The 22,951-nt window shown below is 43.9% G+C and overlaps 1 protein-coding gene across 1 annotated transcript; it reads right to left on the bottom strand.

The window, feature by feature from the left end:
- Positions 1-20,362: 20,362 nt before the first annotated feature.
- Positions 20,363-22,452, bottom strand: gas1b (growth arrest-specific 1b). The gene has a single exon (XM_034095933.2). It carries the CDS (start codon positions 21,985-21,987, stop codon positions 21,211-21,213), a length of 777 nt encoding a protein of 258 aa, XP_033951824.1. The 5' UTR covers positions 21,988-22,452; the 3' UTR covers positions 20,363-21,210.
- Positions 22,453-22,951: the final 499 nt, after the last annotated feature.

The raw sequence follows: 22,951 nt of genomic DNA, 5'->3' as shown, positions 1-22,951 counted from the left end.
CGCAACCATATGTTATCCCGACTACGCCAACAATATTGGATTCCTGGAGCTACCGTAGCAATAAGAAGAACGTTGTCGAAATGCGTAGTCTGCCGGCGTATAAATGCTACTCCTGGACAACAACAGATGGCGGATTTGCCCCTGGATAGAGTCTCTCCTGATGAACCTCCATTCACATATGTTGGAGTTGATTCTTTCGGACCCTTTGGAGTGAAGCGTGGAAGGAGCATTGTGAAACGTTATGGCGTCATTTTCACATGCTTAGCAATAAGAGCAATTCACCTTGAAATGGCATCATCTCTTGACACTGATTCATTCATCAATGCGCTACGTGCTTTATAGCTAGACGTGGTCAAGTCAAAGAACTCAGATCTGACAATGGCACTAATTTCGTAGGATCCGAACGCGAGTTGAAGGAGGCAATTGGAAGTTGGAATCAAGGTCAGATCCACAATATACTATATATATTTTGTCTCCATACCTTTTATTTTTATTTTTTACATTTTGTAACAATCTTTAAGCATTTGTAGAGAACAAACACTGTGGTTAAAATGAGTGTCTTTATGACGTCTCTCACACCGTTGTTTTTTTTCACAAAATTCATTTTTAAACACATCATCTTGATACAGAGATAACACATTTTCATAAGACAACCCCGACACTCTTTTTACATAGGTAGAATACACAATGTTTTTCTTTGAGGGGTCCTTAGTTTAAAATGATCTGGTGAGGAGGGTTTGACTTGTTATGTTGAGTGGGAGGCGGAGTCCTCTGTAAAGGTGAGATTCTTTTTCACCAGTATAATGTCCATCGATGTCTGACTCTGTTTAAAAGGTTCTTTAAGCTTTGTAGCTTTTTCATCAATCATTTTCAGCCAAGCAGTCAGAGGCACCCGCACAGATGTCTGAAAAACTCCACATGTCGAGTTAAAATACTCCAAAACAAAATCATCAGAGGGGTCCTTCCCCAGCATTTCCAAATGGCTTGCACGGTAATACCATCGCCCCGATGGTCCGCTTTTAGTTTCCCAGACGGTGCTTGTCAGGACTCTTCTCACTTCTGGCAGCGGGGAAATAACTCTTTCTTCCTCCACATTGAAGGGCGGTGGTGAAATCTCTTCTTTGATCTCGCATGCTGTCTGTGTTTCTTTGCTTTTATTTGCAAATATCTTGTACACCGCTGGTTCCACTATGGTTTCTTGATGCACTACTTCTTCCAATACCGTGGTTGCGTGGAGATCTCTGGAAGACACCAGAGTTAACACAGCCCAATCTGTTGAGGTCAGTGTCGCTTTAACACTACGGGGTCCATACGTTTCTCCATTCTTCAGATTGTAGAAATGCAGTTCATTCGCCATATAGTTGAATACATAACCCCAAACATCGCCATTTTTCAGAGTCCATTCTTCATGAAGTTCTTCGGCTGGAGGCCTCTGAATCCGGCCCAGATACTGCATTTGTTTCTTAATTGGCGCTCCTAACGGGTGGCGGTACGTTGTCACAGGCATCTCGCAGATTAAACCCATATCTATGCTTCTCTTGACCATTTTTCTTTTTTGAAAAGTGACTTGGTGAGTGGAAATGACTGGCCTGTTATTTAGTTTGAGCGTATTTATTTTTCATCTATTTCCATCCCCTTACTTTTAAATGTTCTGGTGAGGAGGGCGGGACATGTTATGTTGAGTGGAGGCGGAGCCTTGTACAAGCTGGAGGCTTCATGGAGTGAAATGGAGCAGAAACACATTCGTTATGGGTACAGTAACATTCTAATATTATCCCTAGTACAACCTCACACAAAACGTAATATTGGGTTTCCTTATAGTGGTGTAAAGTAATTATAAAAAGACAAAGATCATGTTTTTCAAATTGTTTTATTATTTCCCCTCTTCAGAGAGACTTTTCTTATAGTTAGTAAAAAGTAATTACACATTAGTTCACAGTCGTTACAATTAAAAAAGAGAATATCCTCAGGTATCACATTATACAATATTACGACTTTTTGAGATATTTTCAACACAATATACTTGTAACTTTTTTATAGGGCAGCAGCTCGGGTGTGAACTCCCATACAGAATGTCAGTCACTGCGTAAACCTTTTTTAGTGACACTCTACAGATTTGTGTGTAATTCACTCACAAAGGAACTGTAAGATACACTTTTTATGTATGCAAAACCTGTCATTTTGGAGAAACCATCTCGAGTGAGCTATAATTTGAAAGTACACAAACGGGGGGAAAATATGCCCCTTCCTTCAGACTTCCTTACAGAGCCCCTCCTCCAACACACATGAACGCTCACATGACCAGAAAAGAGGGCACGAGATAAGTTTGTGCACAGATCTTTCGGCTGTACTCTGAACCCCGCACTGCTGCTGCATTCGTTTCTTGACTGGCGCTCCGGACGGGTAAGTTGTCACAGGCTGATTAAACCCAATTCGAGGCGTCTCTTGCCATTTTTCTTTTTTGAATGGTGACTTGGTAAGTGTAAATGACTGTCTTTTTTAAATTTAGTTTGAGTGTATTTCTATCTTCATCTAATTCCACCCCCACTATCTGCTGGCGTCATAGCCATAAGGAAGGGGTGGAGAAAAAGGGGGAGGCTGGGAGGGGGCGGGTAGACAGTCTCACGCATAACTTCAAAGAGACACCTAGATTAACATCAAAGGCTTTCACCAGTGTGAAATCACACCTGCCTGTTATAGCACCTCACATCAAGGGGCAAACATCAAAGGCTAATTAGATTAGATAACAAAGGGCTCTGAGGGACAGGGGCCAGACAACATAACTTCAAAGAGTACAAAGGGGTGTGAGGGAACAGGGGCCAGACAACATAACTTCAAAGAGACTGCCCTAATCAACACATCAAATAACTAAACAACAAAGGCACTACACAGGGGGGCATTTCACACCTACCTGATAACACACATCAAAGAATGGGAGGCGGAACATGGGAGGCGGGACTTAGCTCATTGACCAATGGAAGACGGACTTAGCTCATTTGCATAATTGGGGGCATATCACCTGTCACTTTTTCATGCATACTAATTGAAAACAGCATGGTTATAACTACTCACATGCAGAATTAGACAGTAAGAGGCCCCTGACATTAGGCCTATACTAAACATAGTAGGGCTTTTAACAGCTTGCCAACTTACAGGCATCCTCTGCATAGCAGTATGAATAGCCTTAAAAAAAAAAAAAACACTGTGGTAACGAGAGTCATATTTCTGACCCAAATGCCCAAAGTGAAGCCGTTCGTCCCATCTGACTGACCCAAGGGTTGGTGCTGGTGTGACAGGGAGGCTTCCAAGTGTTCAAAGCAGATGTCAAGCTTTCAGTTCATGGCTCGGTGGGGGGGGGCAGACCCACGTGAGACAGTATCAACGGCTGTAATGTTCAGTTTGAGGAGCGTCATTCTCTCTGGGAGCAGGAAATGGTGTCCATTCTCGGACCAGACCATTAATGTCATGTAGAGCAGCTGTTATGTGTTTGTGCCCTGATCAGCCACTCCTAGTGTGATGTGTCATGTCTAGCTGTAGTTTCCTGTTATGGTTTTGTAGTCCTTATCGTTTCCCCTCCAGGTGTACCCATTTGTAATTAACCCAGGTGTGTCTTGTCTCGTCATTACCTCATGTATAAGTATTCTGCTTTCCCCTTTTTTTTTTTCTTCGGCTACCGTCTCCTTTATTATGTTGCCTTGACTCGACATTGAGCCTGCTAACAGTCAATGGTAACGTAATATGGGGGCTCGTGCCAAACTGATTTGAGCAGGAATTTGGTGGTGGCCGCTGAGCTTAGTCCACACTTTGAATTATGGTTGACAGTGTCGTGTGTGTGGCCCATGTTTTATACCTTCTTGGTAAATAATTCTCCAATAAGGAGCGTTTTCATCCAGCTAGGGCAGCTGGACCATTTTCTATGGTTCCTTCCTTCGCCTGGTAGACACCGTCTATGCTGGTCGGGGTAGTAGGAAGACCCTGTCAGGCTCCTCCTAGGCCGGCGTATGTCAGCTAGTTAGTTATATAGGGGGTCTGATTGTGAGGGATGGAAACGTTAATAGGCTTTAGATTTTTTATTTATTTTTAAACACACGACAGTTGTTAATCTCTTGCGAATAATTTTGAGTGTGGATGCTTCAGAAGGTCATACCGGTGCTCTTCTCTATTTAGTGGATAGCGGTAGGGGAGCGGTGGCCAGAGTTATTAAGAACAGACTGTGCAGACGTGTAGGGTGAAGCCGGTTTATTTTATTTTTGTGTATATGTTAATTGGTTTACTTATCTTAAAGAGATTGCAACATTATACTCCTTTAAAAAAATTGCTCAATTCATTTAAACACATTTATTATGCACACAATAAAAACCTCAACAAATATATTGATCCTGGCTTAACCAGCGACCTTTACTCTATTGTTCATAAGCTCAGTAGTTTAACAACTATTAGAATTGTAGTAATTTCTGTAGACCAATTGTAATATAAATAATTTGAAACAGTTTAATAAAGAATGTTAAACTATATTTAAAAACTGTAATTGAACTTCAACTTATATCAATTATCTGATTCCAGTGGCCAGTTGGAATAGACAATCAACAAAGTTTCCATTTTGCAGCAACAGCGCAAAAGGTTTCAACCACAATTAGTATTATGTCTGAGTCTAGTTCTGTCTTATCTGTGTTTCGGAATGTGTTCAATACATTACGTTTTTTATTCATTATTACCATACAATACATAGATTAAGAATAAATGAAACAAATAAAACAACATTGACCTAATTGAGCAGACAGATTTTTTTGCAACCCTGATCTCCTCAGGCCGGTATTTTACGACCAGCAGTGATGCCTCTGAGGGTCTCAGCGTGTAAAACGGGCATAGGGTTTATACAAGTTCACAAAGATATCTTAACATACCAGCAATACAATTTAAAATGTATTGTTAAAGCAATATCATCTTATTTTCTTCTTACACCTACAGCGCACACCTTGAACAGTGTGCTTCTTGTTTAGATTTTCCTCTGCACACTCAGATGCAGGACATAAAAACACTCTTTTGCTATTTATTTTCATTTTGCAGCACATTTATACTATAATATATAATTTTGCTTTACATCTTTACATTATTTATTTTTCTCAAGTCATTTACTTTTGGTGAGATAACTAAAGTTTAGTTCATTTTACCCTGGCTATGGACTGATTCATTATTAGTTGTTACAAAACATACACAAGACGGCGGGTAGACAAACCAATATAGACCCCCCATACAAACAATTAGACAAACAAACATGAACTCGCAATAAACACCAGCGCGACAGCAAAGTTCATCCAGCTCAATTTAGTCCGAATTAAGAGGTTTCAGAGGGGGTAGGGAATTATAGAAATGGAGCACCTACTCGCGCATCCACCCTTGTACAAGTGCTAAGATCGTGCCTGAAGACCGTCCAAAAGCGATAACTAGCTTATCTTCTTGCGACACCACTACTCTATTCTAGTGGCGCCATGCTCCCCCGACCAGGAGAACATAGACTTTTTTTCGTTACCCTTTCTCTCCAAAAACAGAACAGTTAACTGTAGTTCCTACACGACCAGCCTATACACCCGCCATTGAGTTCATCACAACGATGAAACACAGTTTTGTTTCTACGCTTGCTTGCCACTGCCCACCCGTGATCAATTAGCCTATAATTGTATGTATGCACCCCGGACCGCCACCAGCTGGTCCAGCAACATAGGGAACGCTTCCAAACAACGTAGGAAATGTTCCTCCAGCAGAGTAGAGAGCTGTGGCGCATCGGGCGATGCACGCACCTCGCGCTGCCCCGGTCTTACCAGCAGTGCAGAAGACGGTCGCAAACAACGAGTGCTTTTAGACCATCTCGTTTTTAATAGAGACGGCGGTGGTGTGAGTTAAAGCTAACGGCCCGTAAACACTACAGGCGTCAGAAAAGCTTGAAGCTGGGCGTGTCCGAGGCTTGGCGCTTTCTCGCGCCCAAGGCGACCAACAACCAATCAGGAATCTCCCGCCCGCCCCCGGCATACAAAGCAAAAAAAAGCCCGGCTCTTCTTCACTATTGCCAAAATGGATGCCGGTTTTGTAGCAACGGTAGCGTTGGTTTATTCAATGTATCGCAATAGGCCACGTAAAGTGCGTCGCTGTTGGGTACATCCGATACTCAGAAAATGTCTGCAACGGGGGGAATACCACGTTCTTGTCCAAGAGCTCCGCCTGGATGGTGTACTGTTTCAGCAGTACTTCAGGATGAGCAAAGACGCGTTCGACGAGTTGCTCGGAAAAGTCGGTCCACTGATTGCAAAGGCAGACACCCGTTTGCGTTTGTCAATCGGACCCGCCGAGCGACTCGCCATCTGCCTACGGTACGTTTTGTGTATTTCTACTTATTTAATATGACTCTGTATATAAAGAAAGAGAATGCATGCAATGGATGAATGAAGTCTGTGATTTAGTTCAGATGAATGACATTAATTAAGATGGCTAGGTAAACGCAGTATTGCTCCACTGTGTGTGTGTGTGTGTGTGTGTGTGTGTGTGTGTGTGTGTGTGTGTGTGTGTGTGTGTGTGTGTGTGTGTGTGTGTGTGTGTGTGTGTGTGTGTGTGTGTGTGTGTGTGTGTGTGTGTGTGTGTGTGTGTGTGTGTGTGTGTGTGTGTGATGTGTGTGTCTGTGGTGTGTGTGTCTGTGGTGTGCAGTGTCTGTGTCTGTGATGTGTGTGTCTGTGGTGTGTGTGTGTGTGTGTGTGTGTGTGTGTGTCTGCCCGTGGTGTAATTGTGTGTATGTGATGTGTGTGTCTGTGGTGTGTGTGTCTGTGGTGTGTGTGTCTGTGATGTGTGTGTGTCTGTGGTGTGTGTGTCTGTGATGTGTGTCTGCCTGTGGTGTAATTGTATGTCTGTGATGTGTGTGTCTGTGTCTGCCTGTGGTGTAATTGTGTGTCTGTGATGTGTGTGTCTGTGATGTGTGTGTCTGTGATGTGTCTGTGGTGTGTGTGTGTGTGTGTGTGTGTGTGTGTGTGTGTGTGTGTGTGTGTGTGTGTGTGTGTGTGTGTGTGTGTGTGTGTGTGTGTGTGTGTGTGTGTGTGTGTGTGTGTGTGTGTGTGTGTCTGTGATGTGTGTCTGCCTGTGGTGTAATTGTATGTCTGTGATGTGTGTGTCTGTGGTGTGTGTGTCTGTGATGTGTGTGTCTGTGATGTGTGTGTCTGTGGTGTGTGTGTCTGTCTGTGATGTGTGTGTCTGTGGTGTGTGTGTCTGTGATATGTGTGTCTGTGGTGTGTGTGTCTGCGTGGCGTATAACCTTTTTTTTTTTAAATCTTGTATATTACTTTTTTCTCAGGTACCTGGCAACCGGTGACTCGTACAGGACCATATCATTCAGCTATCGGGTCGGGCATACATTACATTACATTACATTACATTGCATTTAGCTGACGCTTTTATCCAAAGCGACTTACAATAAGTACATTCGACCAGGAAGACACAACCTTGAAGAAAACAGAATCATATAAGAACATCAGGTTTCAAAGAGCCAATCGTTTCAAGTGCTACTCAACTGGCTTTAGATAAGCCAGTCCTTTATTAGTATATAAGTGCTCTGTTAGCAGTTCTTTGTTAGTCATTCTATCGCTCGAAGTGGAGTCGAAAGAGATGAGTTTTCAGTCTGCGCCGGAAGGTGTGTAAGCTTTCTGCGGTCCTGATTTCAATGGGGAGCTCATTCCACCATTTTGAAGCAAGGATAGCAAATCCACGTGTTTTTGCTGATGGGAACTTGGGTCCCCCTCGCAGCGAGGGTGCAGCGAGTCGTTTGGCTGATGCAGAGCGAAGTGCACGTGCTGGGGTATACGGTTTAACCATGTCCTGGATGTAGGAAGGGCCAGATCCATTCGCAGCATGGTACGCAAGTACCAGTGTCTTGAAGTGGATTCTAGCAGTTACCGGAAGCTAGTGAAGGGAGCGGAGGAGCGGCGTGGTGTGGGAGAATTTTGGAAGGTTGAAGACCAGACGAGCCGCTGCATTCTGGATGAGCTGCAGAGGTCGGATGGCACATGCAGGCAGACCAGCCAGGAGGGAGTTGCAGTAGTCTAGGCGTGAGGTGACGAGAGCCTGGACCAGAACCTGCGTCGCTTTCTGGGTCAGCTGGGGACGTATCTTCCTGATGTTGAAAAGCGTGTATCTGCAGCAGCGGGTTGTAGCAGCGATATTTGCAGTGAAGGACAGGTTGTTATCCAGGATCACACCCAGATTCCTTGCAGTCTGAGTCGGGGAAACAACAGAGGTGCCGATGTTGATAGTCAGGTCAAGAGAGGGACAATCTTTTCCCGGAAGGAAAAGCACTTCAGTTTTGTCAAGGTTGAGCTTGAGATGATGAGCGGACATCCACTGAGAGATGTCAGCTAAACAAGCAGAGATGCGTGCGACGACCTGGGTCTCTGAGCGGGGAAAGGACAAAATTAGTTGGGTGTCGTCAGCGTAGCAGTGGTATGAAAAACCATGCGGGCTAATGACAGATCCGAGCGAGTTTGTGTACAGGGAGAAGAGGAGGGGACCAAGAACAGAGCCCTGAGGGACCCCTGTAGTTAATTGACAAGGGTCGGATTCGGACCCTCTCCAGGTTACCCTGTAGGTGCGGTCTTTGAGGTATGAGGTGAGGAGGGAAAGTGCAGAGCCTGAGACTCCAAGTTCTTGGAGAGTGCGAAGGAGGATCTGATGATTCACCGTGTCGAATGCAGCAGACAGGTCCAACAGGATGAGGACAGAGGAGAGGGAGGCTGCTTTAGCAGTGTGCAGTTCCTCGGTGACAGCAATGAGAGCCGTTTCTGTGGAGTGACCTGCCTTGAAACCAGACTGGTGCGGATCCAGAAGGTTGTTCTGATGGAGATAACAGGAGAGTTGTTTAAAGACAGCGCGTTCAAGTGTTTTAGACAGGAACGGGAGGAGAGAGACAGGCCTGTAGTTTATAACATCAGACGGGTCGAGAGTGGGTTTCTTCAGGAGAGGGTTTAGTCTTGCCTCCTTGAGACTGTTTGGAAAGTGACCAGAAGTTAGAGAAGTGTTGATGAAATGGGTGAGAAACGGTAGAATATCAGGAGCGATAGTCTGAAGGAGGTTTGAAGGGATAGGGTCCAGAGGACAGGTGGTAGGGCGGGCAGAGGTAATGAGGGTAAGAACCTCACTTGGAGAGAGAGGGGAAAAGGAGGTTAGTGTGCCGGTTGAAGGTGGCTCAGGTGATCCGGCGGTGAGTAGAGGTGAGTCAGAAAAAGAAGAGCGAATATCGTCAACCTTTTTTTCAAAGTGATTAACAAAGTCGCTTGACAGAAGGGAGGAGGGGGAAGGGGCTTTGGGGGGGTCCAGGAGGGAGGAGAAGATGGAAAATAGTTTTTTAGGATTGGAATAAGAAGATTGGATCTTATCTTGAAAGAAAGTGCTTTTTGCCTGAGAGATCGAAGCAGAGAAAGAGGAGAGGAGAGCCTGATATATTAGGAGGTCGTCACGGTGTTTGGATTTCCACCATTTCCGCTCAGCTGCCCTAAGGACGGTTCTATTAGCACGCAGTGCGTCATTTAGCCAGGGAGCAGGAGGGGACTGACGAGCCGGCCGAGATGTGAGAGGACAGAGAGAGTCCAGAGAGGAGGAGAGAGTAGAGAGGAGAGTTTCTGCAGCAGAGTTTGGAGGCAGGAGTTGGAAGGAGTCAGAGGAAGGGAGGGCTGAGAGCACCGATGAGGCAAAGGTAGAGGGGGAGAGGGAACGGAGGTTACGGCGGACAAGTGCAGGATGCGAAGAGATTAGTTTGTTATGTTTGGAAAGGGGTAAAGAGAATGAAATGAAGAAGTGATCGGAGGTGTGGAGCGGGTTAGAAGAGAGGTTAGAAGTAGCGCAGTTCCTTGAGAATATGAGATCAAGGACATTGCCAGCTTTATGAGTCGGTGGGGACGGAGACAGTGAGAAAGCAAAGGTGGATAACAGAGATGTTAGTTCGTCTATCTTCCCCGTCTGGAGGTTGAAGTCTCCGAGAAGTACAGCGGGAGGGCCAGTTTCAGGGATGTGTGTGAGGAGATGATCTAACTCCTCCAAGAAGTCCCCCAAGGCTCCTGGTGGACGGTAGATAACAACAATGGTCAGTTGTATAGGATGGGTTACTGTGACGGCATACAACAGTGGCTGTCATCGTCAAGGAGGTTGCGGGTGCCATCTGGACCGCCCTGGTTGAGGAGACCATGCCGGTACCACAGACGGAGGACTGGAGAGCCATCGCTGCTGGGTTCCAGGAGCGCTGGAACTTTCCAAATTGCGTTGGTGCCATTTTTAGGAAGCACGTGGAATTCCGCTTTTGGAGAGGGCCTTTGAGATGGCAGTCTGCAGCTACCACCTGACACCGTCATCCCAGGAGCAGAGCGGCTGGGCCTTCTTCCCCATGTCTTCGATGGGGATGAGGCTTTTCCGCTGCTGGACAACCTGTTGCGTCCGTTCCCTGGACGTCAGCTCACCCGTGAAAGGAGGCTGTTCAACTACCGCCTCAGCCGGGCCAGGTTGGTGGTTGAATGTGCGTTTGGCATCCTCTCATCTCAGTGGAGAATGATATACCTATGATGGACTCCAACAATGCCACACACCGATCCATCCAACTGCGGGAGACCTTCTGCTCCTATTTGAATGAGGAGGGTGCAGTGTCATGGCAGCATAACGTGGTGTAGGGTCACCATGGCTCCTCCAAACCAAAAGCTCTTTTAAGAGCTACCCATTTTCTTTAAATATTCCAAATGAGCCATTTTAAAATCAAACATTCCTAATAAACATGTTTCTTGAATTGATATTATTATATTATGATATGACTAACAACTCTTTTCTTTCAGCCCTGTTTTTACTGATAAACCACTCATAATTTCAATAGGTTTTCACATGACCAATTACAGAAGAAAGCACATTATATATACCGACATACATGAAGCTTCTGGTATGTTGCAACTGACAAACCACATGAACAGGTGAAGACACAGTATAGCCATAACATACTTGAAATAATATTTTATTTGGTGAATTTGAGTGAAGTGTGTGTGATGAGTGAAGTGTGTGTGATGAGTGAAGTGTGTGTGATGAGTGTAAACAAATGTAATGTGGATCAGTACGTGTGAAAAAATTATAAAATTATACATTGTTCTCCTGGTCCACCTCAAAAATGAGCTGGTGTACCCCGAGGCGGACTCTTGCCCTGTGTGCCTTTGTCATCTGCCTCATGGTGGGCAAGAGGCTCTTGAAGAATTGAAAGTCCTCGTCCTCCTCCACCACTGGTGGGGTTGGCTGGGCAATTGGTCTGTAATTGGTCACAGCAGACAGCAGACTTCTTTCAAACAGGGAGATCTCCCTCCCCCTCCCCCGTGTTTTCCCCCGGACCTCAGCATTCTCCTCCATGCTGACTGCTGCTGGCTGACTGGCGGGCTGGCTGGCGGACTGGCTGGTGGACTGGCTGGTGGACTGGCTGGCAGACTCACTATCTATCTGGCTCTCTTCCTCTTCCACCAGGGTGGATGGAGGCAGGGTCTGCCGGGGGACATTGCTGGACGTCTCACGGTCTACGGTGAATGGGGTTAAAAACCCCATCACTGACATGAAACGCCAGGGCCTGTACCCCCCTGCAGACCCTGCCCCGCTTCTTTTGGCCTCCTTTTCCAAAAATATTTCCTTGCGGAACCTGTCCCTCAGACTCTTCCATCTTTTCTTGCAGACGTTCTCTAATGAAATGAAATGAAATAATAAAGTTAATAAATAATAAAGTGAATTTCTTTAATTTACTAAATTATTCCTCCATTAATGAATGCTATTTTTATGCTACATTCCATGCTGGCTAAATATACTGTCTATGCTTGATAGCTGTGAATCAAATCAAGTTTTATTTATATAGCACATTTATAAACGATTTTTGGTCGAGCCAAAGTGCTGTACATATAATAAAATTAGCCTACAGTAGAGACATTTTACAGCAAATACAACAACACAGATTGTTCAGAATATCAGTATGATATGGGAGTCAGAGTCGGAGGCGATGCATCGAAGGTGGTCACCACAATATGTTATTATGCTACATTACTAGCTGTCCGTTCAATGCTAAAACGAAGTAAACTGGATATAAACTCTCCAAACAGTTGAAAACCTACCAGTTTCACCAACTGTCTCTGCCACCTCCCGTCATGCCTGGTTCCTCCGGTTTAGGTCCCGGTAGGTGAACAGAGTACAGTCATACAAGACTGGGACATTTGCCACGGCAATGATGAATTTTTCCTCCATTTTCTGACATATGGAAAATAGTCAAGACCTGCATACACGCGGTTTGATTGGATAGCGCTTGTACTGGCGGGAATTAAAAAACGGGATTTGATTGGCTGACGCCAGCTTCGAGCAAGCATCGAGCCTCAAAAGTTGAACATTGTTGAACTTTTGACGCCGATAGACGCTCGCGAGGCTTGCAACGCCTTGCCATGCTACCCACAATGCAGCCTTTTTTGACGCCTGTAGTGTGTACGGGCCGTAAGAGACAAAAGCTGTGACTTTCTTCCTCTCAGCTGCACGGCTGCAGCCACCCAGACACGGGGGAATATTTAAACACACCCCCGCGGCTGCTTCTGGAGCCGTGCTCACAGAGGCGATGGGGGGAAATATCTCGGGCTGCTTATTTTTAACTGCTGTGTTTGGCCGCTGAAACCCCCAGAATTCGGCGATTCGTTCAATACAAATCTTTACATTGCTTTTAAACAGAAGCTCCACTTTACTGATGTATTTCTTTAAGGTTACTCTGAACATAAGCTTTGCATGCTTGTATGGTACTTCCGTTCCAAGCAGCTACACAGAGACAATCAGCCAAATGTTCATTAACCAAAAAACGAAACACAACCGCTCAGTTTCACAGGTAATTTTAGGATACCGTCAATCACAGATTCTGGTAAGGCAATGTCCAAATGTAGATTTGAAATTACACTTACCAGTTCTGAAGATGTATTGGTATCCTGCCGACAACGCCAATTTGTAAGGGAAACTTCTGCAGCAATGGAGAGTCAGGACTCAGAGAGACACAAGGAGAGTTGGAGCTTTGATGTCAAACACTGGTAGTTTATTACAAGCATCGGCCGGAGAATTCACAAGTCACAGCAGCAAAAGGTTCTGACTGCACGGGTGGGTTGTCATGTCAATTCTGATCAGCCTATCTCTTGATAGACCTTTTAACTAGTTTACAGAGAGCTAATCAGCATATTGGGGGAGGCGTAAACATCTGTGGAGCTAGAGGAGATTATCCCCCAACTAGAAATACTCAATCACTTGTCAGTGGTGTTTAGAAGCCAGCGTTCCCACAGCGATAAACCATTTTGTGACCGAGAGTTGAACTGGTTTATCAAGATAGCTGGAGCCTCCCATTCCTTAAGAGAGATAACAGAGCCAGGGTTTGGTCGTAAAACATCAACAGGCAATTAAGGTTAAATATCTTAGGAGTAAGGAAGAATTATTATTTGACACTTACGGCCCCTACACACGGTGGCGTGCGTTGCCGCTTCAACGCTTCTGCCAAGGCGTCAGCCAATCAAATCCCTCGTATGTAAATCTGACAGTACAAGCACTAGCCAATCAAACCGGGTGTATGTTGGGAGAGCCAGACCGCAGTTATTTCCCATATGTCAACAAAAGGAGGAGAAAATGATCGTGGCGGTAGGGAATCACCCGGTACTCTAGCCAGTCCCTCTTTACATACAGGGATACAAACCGGAGGAGCCAGGCATGGGGGGAGGTGGCAGAGACAGTGGGGGAAACTGGTAGGTTTTCGCTTGTTTGGGGAGTTTATATCCAGTGTATTTCGTTTGAATGGACAGCTAGCAAGCATAAGCCGCGTTCACACTGTGGTACTTTTCCCACAAAGGTTCATACCAACTTAGTTCATGCGAACTCTTTAGTTCTCATGAACTAAGTACAGATCGCGTTCACACCAGAAAAAGTCCCTGGGGTGGATTAGGCAAATTAAGCCGCTGACGTCACTTCTTCTTCTTCTGCTTTGGGTTTACTGGCAGGCCGCAAACCACTTCACGGCGTATACTGCCGCCCAAAGTCCCCGGCCGGAAGTCCCCGGAGTTGGGGACTGGCTTCAGTAGAAGCTGCTGGGAGTCCCAGCAGCTTCTACTGAAGCCTTCCGAGTAAATCACCAGAACGCCGACACCTCCTCATCGCCACCGCTCCCATGTTTTATTTTGTGTTGCCATAAGTTAGTCTCTCTGCGTTTCTGGGCTAATGCTAATAATGCTAATGCGAGGATACTAAAATGGCGGCTTCACAACACTTTTTGGGAGTTTTACGGGGCGTGGTTTGCAATTCGCCCAGCCAATCAGGAATATAGCTCTTTTCTCAAAAAAGAGCCGCTCGAAAGTCCCTGCTCTCTAGCAGGGACTTCCGAGGGGGTAAAAAGGTTCGCACGAACTACTTTTAGTACCGGCTCTTTTTGGTGTGAACGCGATCATGAACTAAGTTCGCATGAACCTTTGTGGGAAAAGTACCGCAGTGTGAACGCGGCTATAGACAGTATATTTAGCCAGCATGGATGTAGCATGAATGCTTTGCTTTGTATGTCCGGGGCGGGACATTCATGTGGTTGGTTGTTGGTCGGGCTGCTCGCGTTGACTCCCCAAGCTCAAGACACGCCCACCGCCAAGCGGCAACGCACGCCGCCGTGTGTAGGGGCCGTTAGGAAGAGAGAAGAAATATTCTCTAACAACGATCTGTCTGTGATTTGTTTTGTCTTTTTCTGTCTTTGGTTTCCTGTTTTATTTTGATAAGTGTTCACCCCCTGTCTTGCCTGTTTCTTTCTGTCTGTGTTCCCTCCAGTCTGATTACCCGATTGTGTTCACCTTGTTCCCCCTGTGTTTTCTCCTCCCTCCTCACCTGTCTCTTGTTTCGTTGATTAGTCTTGTGTGTATTTAAGTTCTGTTTTTTCTGTCTGTCATTGTTGGTTCCTTGTTTTGTCTGTGACTGTGTTCACGGGTTAGTGTTCTGTTTGTTTCTAAAACCTTGAAATAAAGGTATTTTTTCTGTTGATTCTGCATTTGGGTCCTGCCTGCTTCACTCAACCCTAACACAGCTATTTGGAGCTCCGGCCGGAGAATTCACAAGACATGTGCTGAGCCACGAGTTGACATAGCGGTTGCCAAACCAATTCTGAAGATCTTTACCCTAGACCCATGTATTTAGCTAGTTTTGGGAGAATAATCAACATTGTGCAAAACAAGATGAAGCTCTATAACACCTCTCTCAGCTGACGCCAACAGGCAGGGACAGGGAGACAGAAGACAGAGCACAGCAGCGGATGGTTGCAAGCCTGTGCTCAGTGAGGGCAGGACAAACTGATAAACTGGGTCAAAGTTGTGAGCCCAGGAACATATTTTCACCACATATCAAAAAGCGCATGTCCTATTTAATCATTAATCAGTCAGTCTTATAGTCCATTTAGATCCAAACAAAGTTGTGGATATTTGACTACAAACAACAGTGTCTCGCCACATAAGTTGAGTTATAATAGTTTTGTTTGAGGTACATGCTAATAGGCTAATAACTCATCTTTAAAAGCATGAACACATTCCAGGCTCTGCAAATGAGAACCAGATGAGTAGAAACAGGGAGGACAGAAAACGTACGGAGGACAACGAGAGATTAAGGTGTTGGACATAAACATGACAAAACATATGTGCATTTTTATGTATTTACCGTTCCTAAAAGCACTTTCACATATGCCTATGAACACATGAATCTTATCTGCTTAGAATTAACGGAATGTATGCTGGGACAAATAGTTAAAGTTCTAAAAAAAAACGGCAAGAACTTAAGATAGAAGAAGAAGAATTGGAGGGATGAAACCCTCTTTAATGGGCACACATGCAGAGCACACAGCACACACAGTGACATTGTGTTCTCTACTTTTAACCCATCCTAGTACCAGGAGCAGTGGGCCGCTATTGTACAGCGCCCGGGGAGCAATGGGAGATGGAACTAGAGTCTATATCTTTAATATTAGAAAAAGACAGTTGTAGATAATAAAGTGTCTATTGATAAAAGGGTTTATTAAAATCATTACCATTGTGATATGGCTTTCATGCTTGTAAAGTTGCTCTCATGATGGACAAAAAGGATGAATGTCATATTTGCTTAGCTTAACAGCCTTTGATATCCATGTTTGCTCATGGGTTTAGTCCTTTAGCTCCAACACTGCAGGCATGACTGGAGATCCTCCTGCCAGAGGACGCTTTGCTGAGCAACTGCTGACAGTCTCACACAATATATAGGAATGTGCACAGACCTGTAAAAGGGAAATATGCTCGCAAAATCTGAATTTGTATGCCTGTGAGTGTGAGTGTGTGTGTGTGTGTGTGTGTGTGTGCGTGCGTGCGTGCGTGCGTGCGTGTGTGTGTGTGTGTGTGTGTGTGTGTGTGTGTGTGTGTGTGTGTGTGTGTGTGTGTGTGTGTGTGTGTGTGTGTGTGTGTGAGAGGTGGGGGGTGATGAATGCATACTTGAGAGGTAACCATTGGGGGTGGCACCCCCTGGCCTTTAGGATGTCAGCATAATGGAGTAAAACTTTGGGACCTTATTGAGCTCCAGGGAGAGCCCATTCACTCCGGACAGCACCTCAGCCTCGGGCCATTATCTTAGCCTAAAATGTTTTGTTCTTTCTTCAGCCTTCAACAGAACAGTTAGCACAAAATAATGAACCCCTCTTCATCGATAGACTGCCCAATTCTCTTTTTTACTAATATTACCTCATACTAGAATCTGAGTAACAAGTGAAAATGTAAAGATAACATGATCTCAAGAGTCAGAAACTTGTGATACTTGAGTTTATTATTCAAATATAGACGTGCTCTATTAAGTGGGTGAAACACATCTGAATTTGAACATCTGAACAACTTATTTTCTAAATAATGTCCCGAAAACTATAAACATCTTAAAATGGGTAAAATATGTAGGCAAACAGAAAACATGAAATTGTTTTAACTTTAAAAATCCTAAAATTCCTTGCTTTGCAACTGGTCAGAAAAGGAATTCACGGTTAGCTCTCAAAAGGAGAACCATTGTTGTCTCATCTCATAAACATATAGTCCCTGCTTTCTATGAAGAAGTGGTAAGGGATATTTTTTCAACAAAAGCCCTTAGAAGGGTGTGAAAGGAGCTCCTTCGCACTCCTAAACGCCTGGACACAGTTGGAGGTGCCCCCTCCCCACTTCCCTGGGTCACTAAAGGCATTGAAGTTTTAGAGGGCTGCTACGGCAGATTACTCCACACAGCTGCCCCAGCACCGTGGAAATGAAGTTATGCCTCCTTGTCAGCTATGTTTTGTGTTCCCCCCCTCCTCCTCTTCTTCGCTCACTCCCTAAAACCTTACACCAGGAGGCCACCTTTGGATGCAGCAGGGAATCAGGGGAGGAAACTAACGGACAACTCCTATGCAGCCATGGCAGATAGAGAATCTGATTGGCTGATTAAATATTCCCTCTTTGCATCATTATTCAGAGGCTCGAAATCCCTGACATTCAACCCAGCGCAGCCCCTCTCCCATACCGTTCCCTTCCCCCATTAAACCTCAATCATAAATCAACCCCTCCTCCACCTTTCCCACCTCTAAGCTCAGGGTACGGCCTGCCTCAAGTCCATCCCCCAGCCTTCAATTATTGTGGGTCACTGGGGTTTTTCACTTCACTTTGGCTAAGTTTGTTTATTTTCGGTCAATACAGAACTCCAAGTAACCTATGACACCATGTTTAAAAGTTTGAAATAAGAGTCTGGTAATCACACACTTATTTCAAGGATTACAAGCAATACAACTCACGCTTGCTCAATCCAATATACTCCGAAGTTTTGACTGCTACAGTCTGATTTTGTACGGTATGAGTATGACCTAATGGTGGCTAATGTGGAGCTAACGTTAGATACTGATGAGTCAGTGTCAGTGCCTAACTAAGTCACTGATACACTATGTTGATCACATCTTACACATAGACATTTCAATGGTTTATTTAGAAAACCACAGGATATTTATCTATCAGTATATTTCACTGTTCAGAAAAAGTCATTTAGTCTTGTTTCAAGACAGTAGCCAAATGGGTGAATTTTCTTTTAAGTTAAGATCTTATAGAGCTTCAATAAATGGTTAGTTTTTTTTAATAGACTTATCATTTATTCTATAAGATATAGAATAATAATAAGCGCTTTGGGATTTGTCTCGGCAGATGAGAAGCGCTAAATAAATGTAATGTATTATTTATTATATAAGAACATAGAAGAAAAAATGCTTTATACAAGTTCGATAAGACTAAGGAGACGATTTTTTGTTTTGTCCGACCAACAGAAACCGAAATATTACTTTAATGATGATTTGAAAAATGCAAACAGAAAGATTTAAACATTTGATTTGCTGGGATAAGCAAACATGTTTTAAATTATTTTCCTTTCCAAAAAATGATAGTAAAATCTAACAATGAAGAAATCCAACACTAACATCATTTAGATCAACAACAATGGTCATGACAGTACTACTCCATTATTTCCACGAAGGTCTGTGATATAACAAGTTGAGAGAAACTGATAAAACGTCCCAATAAGTTCTGTTTTGCAAAGTAGTCCCAAATAATTTCTCTTGCCAAAAGCTTTTGTAGTCATTTTAATGTACATTCACTGTGATAATAAAATGACGTAGTAGGGGGAAATACTGAGTAACACTCCCATTGCACCAGTGGCCAACAGAGAGAATATAATGTCTGCAAAAACTATCCAAAGTAGGGCTGCCTGTTTTTCCTTGGTGTAACCTAGAGCAGGACGGTTTGGGGCGGGGTAGAGGGGTAGAGGGGAGGTGCGGGCCAAGCATCACTGTGAGTTATGATGAGGCAATTTTAATGATGTTCAGGTCCCTGCACCAAAGGCCCCATTTGACTCTTTTCTGTTTCGCTATTGGAAAAAAAAACAACATTCCTATTTCCTTTGGTGCCAAAAGTTAATTGAAAACATTTCAGGGCAAAGTATGGTCTGGGGCCCCCATATGATTCTCATCCGTTCATTATCCTCAACAATGATAAAAAGGCATTACAATTATTAATGGTTGGAGCAGAGGCCTTCTCTCTTAAAGTGACAGTGTCAAGCTTTTGCTTCTTATAACAAAACGCCTGCACTACTTCACTTTGTTGGTATTTTTCTTACAATTGCTGCCATAGTAGGATTTATTATTTGGTTCTGTTTTTATGAAGACAGTTTAAAGCCTGATGATAGCTTGTGTTTTTCAGTTGAGTCATATAGTATAATAAAGAGTGCAGCATATGTTAGAAGTGGGAGAAGACTTCATCTAATTGTAAGATAACTAACTGGTAAACAAATGTATCAGCAGGAGTTGGACTGAGCAATAAAGCTGAACTTTCTCACATAACTCCTCTGGGATAGCTGTCTCCCCGTGCTCCCCCACTCCCTGAAAAGGGTGACAGAGTGAATGAAGTGCCCCAGCATTGTGCTGCTGCACCATTGTGTATTTTTTCATCTCCATAATAGAGGTGCCACTCGACTTCTCTTCCAATAAATGGGCTGGAGGGCCCATCTCTTTTCCTTGAAAAGCAACATGGCTGCCATCAATAGTTTCAAGACCCATTATCACAAGTGAAGGAGGGGACGCTGGCTTTGCTGTGAGTATAGAGAGCTGACAGACTCATAACAGGAGTCACAAGCATGTAAACAGGCGGATATGCCATCACTGCTATCACTTATTTAAAAGAACATCAAACTATGTAGCTTGAAATCATTCAAAAAAAATCCATTATACTGTAAGCACTGTTTTGTAAAAGTAATCTTTCTTTGGAACCACCGTCTAGAAATGTTTTTTAAAATGATCATGGTTAGCTTTGGAACTGTTGTTGATTTATCATGCTACTTTAGGGTTATTTTTAAGATTTTAAAGCAGGTAAACACTTGATACCTAAATAGTGCATGACAGTAAAGCTTGGGTAAATATCAAGAACATCTAAAGGATTTTGACTTGTGAGGAATGTTTTTGGCTAAGGCCGCTAAAAGCAAGTAAAGTTTCTGACCTGGTGAATAATTGTGTTAAAGGCTGGTCCCAGTTACATTTTCCAACCCTAACAAATTGTCAAATGAAAACAAAAGTAAAACAAATCTGATGTTAACTTTGTAAAACTATTACTGTGATCTTTAAATTCACCTTAGTTAATTAACTTTCTGAGAAAAATAACAGATTAGTGTAAATTACCCTTTACAGTCCTACAATCAATGTGTTAAACCTGACACTTTCAAATGAACTGAGAAATAAACTTACGATTACAAGTTAAAGACAGAGCCACAAAGAATCCAAATGAATTATTTAAAAACTCTCTTTTATTTAAATGTGCATGTACATTCAGCGGAGTGTGTTCATAATGGGCACTTAACATCTCCACTCACCCAAACACAGACATTTTATTTCCCTCAGTGTGTCTTTGTGAAGACTTCAAACAAACAAACTGAGCCAACAGCTTCTTGGCTCCATTTGGGCTGCAATCCCCCAGGAGGAGGGGTCTACCTTTTCTCTCGTCTGTTTGAACAGTTTTTAAGAATTAACACTTGATACCTTAAGCAAACATCCATGTTTACGAGGTCAAGTGTATCACTCTCAAAAGCTTCTTGTTTCAGCATTATCCTTCCTGGGATTTAAACACATTGCAGGGGCTTACAGAAACTTTGGTTTTGAATGAAGGGGTTGCGGAGAAAGTCTCTGTAAAGCGGGTAAAAGAGAATTGCTCTGCTTTCCCAGCACACCTCTGAATTGGTCAGGATGAATAAACCCAGTAGTAAAACGTTCAGACGGTTATTTTCCTTCCTCTGTGGTCATAATGCAGTTAAAGAGTGGGACTCACGTATTCATACAGTGCAAATCTCTTGTCACTCATATAGAAATATCTTGACAAAAATATGTTTTATACAATATACTGTACAATTTATCTTTACATAGCTGATAAACACAGAATAGGCTCCTTCAGCATGGTCATTTTCGCCACTGAAACATGCCAAATGCTACTAAGTGATAAACACTGTCCTGAATTTTATAAACGTAATGCTACAAATCAGCTTTCAAGCGATGAATGTAAAATACCCAAATGTTAGTTTAGGGGAGAAAGACAGTTTCTAGGGAGCTGATTTTGAGCAAGACCACTGACTTTCTGCTTTTCAGATAAATTTGGTCAAAACCAAAATGGTGGTCAGGATATTTAGAACAGTCCGACAAGGTGGGGAGGCACTGGAGTTTTCCTCATATATATATTCCTCCTGGTCGATATAATCGTCCTCAGAGTCTTCCTCAGTGTCTGAAAATCCGCTTCCCGCGAACCTATCACTGGAATCGGAGCAGAACGTTTTCATGCTGACTTTTATGTACTCGCAAATGTTCCTGTCCGTGCCATCACACACACAAGTGTCGAGCTGCTGCGCCTTCGGCATTGTGCGCATGTTGGAGATCACTCTGCGGCAGTCTTCCGAGCACCTTTCCCCTCCGAAAAGTTTCCTGCAGTGGAATAAATAGTCCCTCATGGCGGAGCTGCAGTAGTGGTCCCCCTCGCACTGCCGCCGGGCCTCGGTGCAGCCCACGGTGCTGGTCCGCGGCAGGCACGGCTCGATGGCCTGTTTGGTGCTCCTGCACACCGGGTCCGTGGCGCAGTCGCAGTCCTCCAGAGCCGGGCCACCTTGGGTCATATTGAGCTGGATCAGAGAGGATATGCAGTGGCTTGGACACTTCTTGCGGTCCCCACTGAGGACAGAGGAACAAGCATAAAGGTACTGGTCGTAAGCGTAATGGCACTCCGTCTCTCCGTGGCACTTCAGGATGGCTTTCCAGCAAACCAGCCGACGACTGTGGTTAGGAGATCCTACACAGAGGCCGATTATTAGGAATAATACGCTGCATATCAACACTGCTGTCCGCTCCATCAATATGGCACGACTTGCCATGTCCAGGAAGATTGATTCTTAAAAAGGTTAGACTTCATGTGTGCTTCTGTAGTTCCATCACGCTGCGTCAAAACAAGGATACTCCCAGATGGTTTCATATCATGTCACAGTTGGGGACTTGAAGTCAGCGAGACGCCACAAAGTCAGCAACAACAAGGACGGCCACAACATGATAAGATCGAAAAGTTTCAGAGTTCAGAAAAAGTTTCCGGTGCTCGCCAGTCCCGGAGGTTTCACACTCATAGGAACAACTATGTCGTTCAGGACCGACAAAGACGAGGAAAAGTTAGGATTCACTTTCAGATCTTTTTCCCAAACTCCTCCAAAGTACCGCAATTTATCCCAAAGTCACCGCTTTCTTTTCCAACCCGCATCCAGCCTCTGAGCAGCAGACCTTTGTGATGAGGCTGTGCTGATGGGCTGATAAGGGTACTGCAACCCTCGCCTCTGATTGGTCCAAACTACTGTTGTGATTCTGTCGTCACACACGGGCGCGGTGCAGAAGCTAAACTGGAGTAAAAGGAAACATTCAGCAACATTAGTTTGTATCATCTCATCATCATAGAAAAAGACTTTTTGAAGGCCCACAATTTAAATGATTAATTATATTTATAGGGTTATAGCTATTTTTCACAGTGATAGAGGAGGAAGTCTACTCAGATTTTGAAGTAAAAGTTGAAATACCAAAGTGAAGAAATGCTTCCCAAGTAAAAGTCATGCTTTCAATGAAGAGTATTTATTTATTTATTATGCAAAATTGATTTAGTCTGTATTGAATTATAATAATTGCTGCAATGTGTGCATCATTTACATGTTGCAGCTGGTAAAGGTGGAGCTAACTTTAACTACTTTATATACAACTTGGTAGCCTGTCAATGTTGCATTTTGGGTTAATAAATTATTACATTTTATCTTAATCTATAATCTGTAATGTTAATATTATTATTCAAAGCAAAGGGTAGAA

This window comes from Pseudochaenichthys georgianus, chromosome 12 (assembly GCF_902827115.2).
Source record: "Pseudochaenichthys georgianus chromosome 12, fPseGeo1.2, whole genome shotgun sequence".
Taxonomy (NCBI): domain Eukaryota; kingdom Metazoa; phylum Chordata; class Actinopteri; order Perciformes; family Channichthyidae; genus Pseudochaenichthys; species Pseudochaenichthys georgianus.
Note: the sequence above shows the minus strand (reverse complement) of the source record. Positions and strands in the feature narration are given on the sequence as shown.

Coding starts and splice junctions, on each gene's coding strand:
- gas1b (XM_034095933.2), bottom strand. CDS start 21,987: ATGGCAAGTCGTGCCATATTGATGGAGCGGACAGCAGTGTTGATATGC.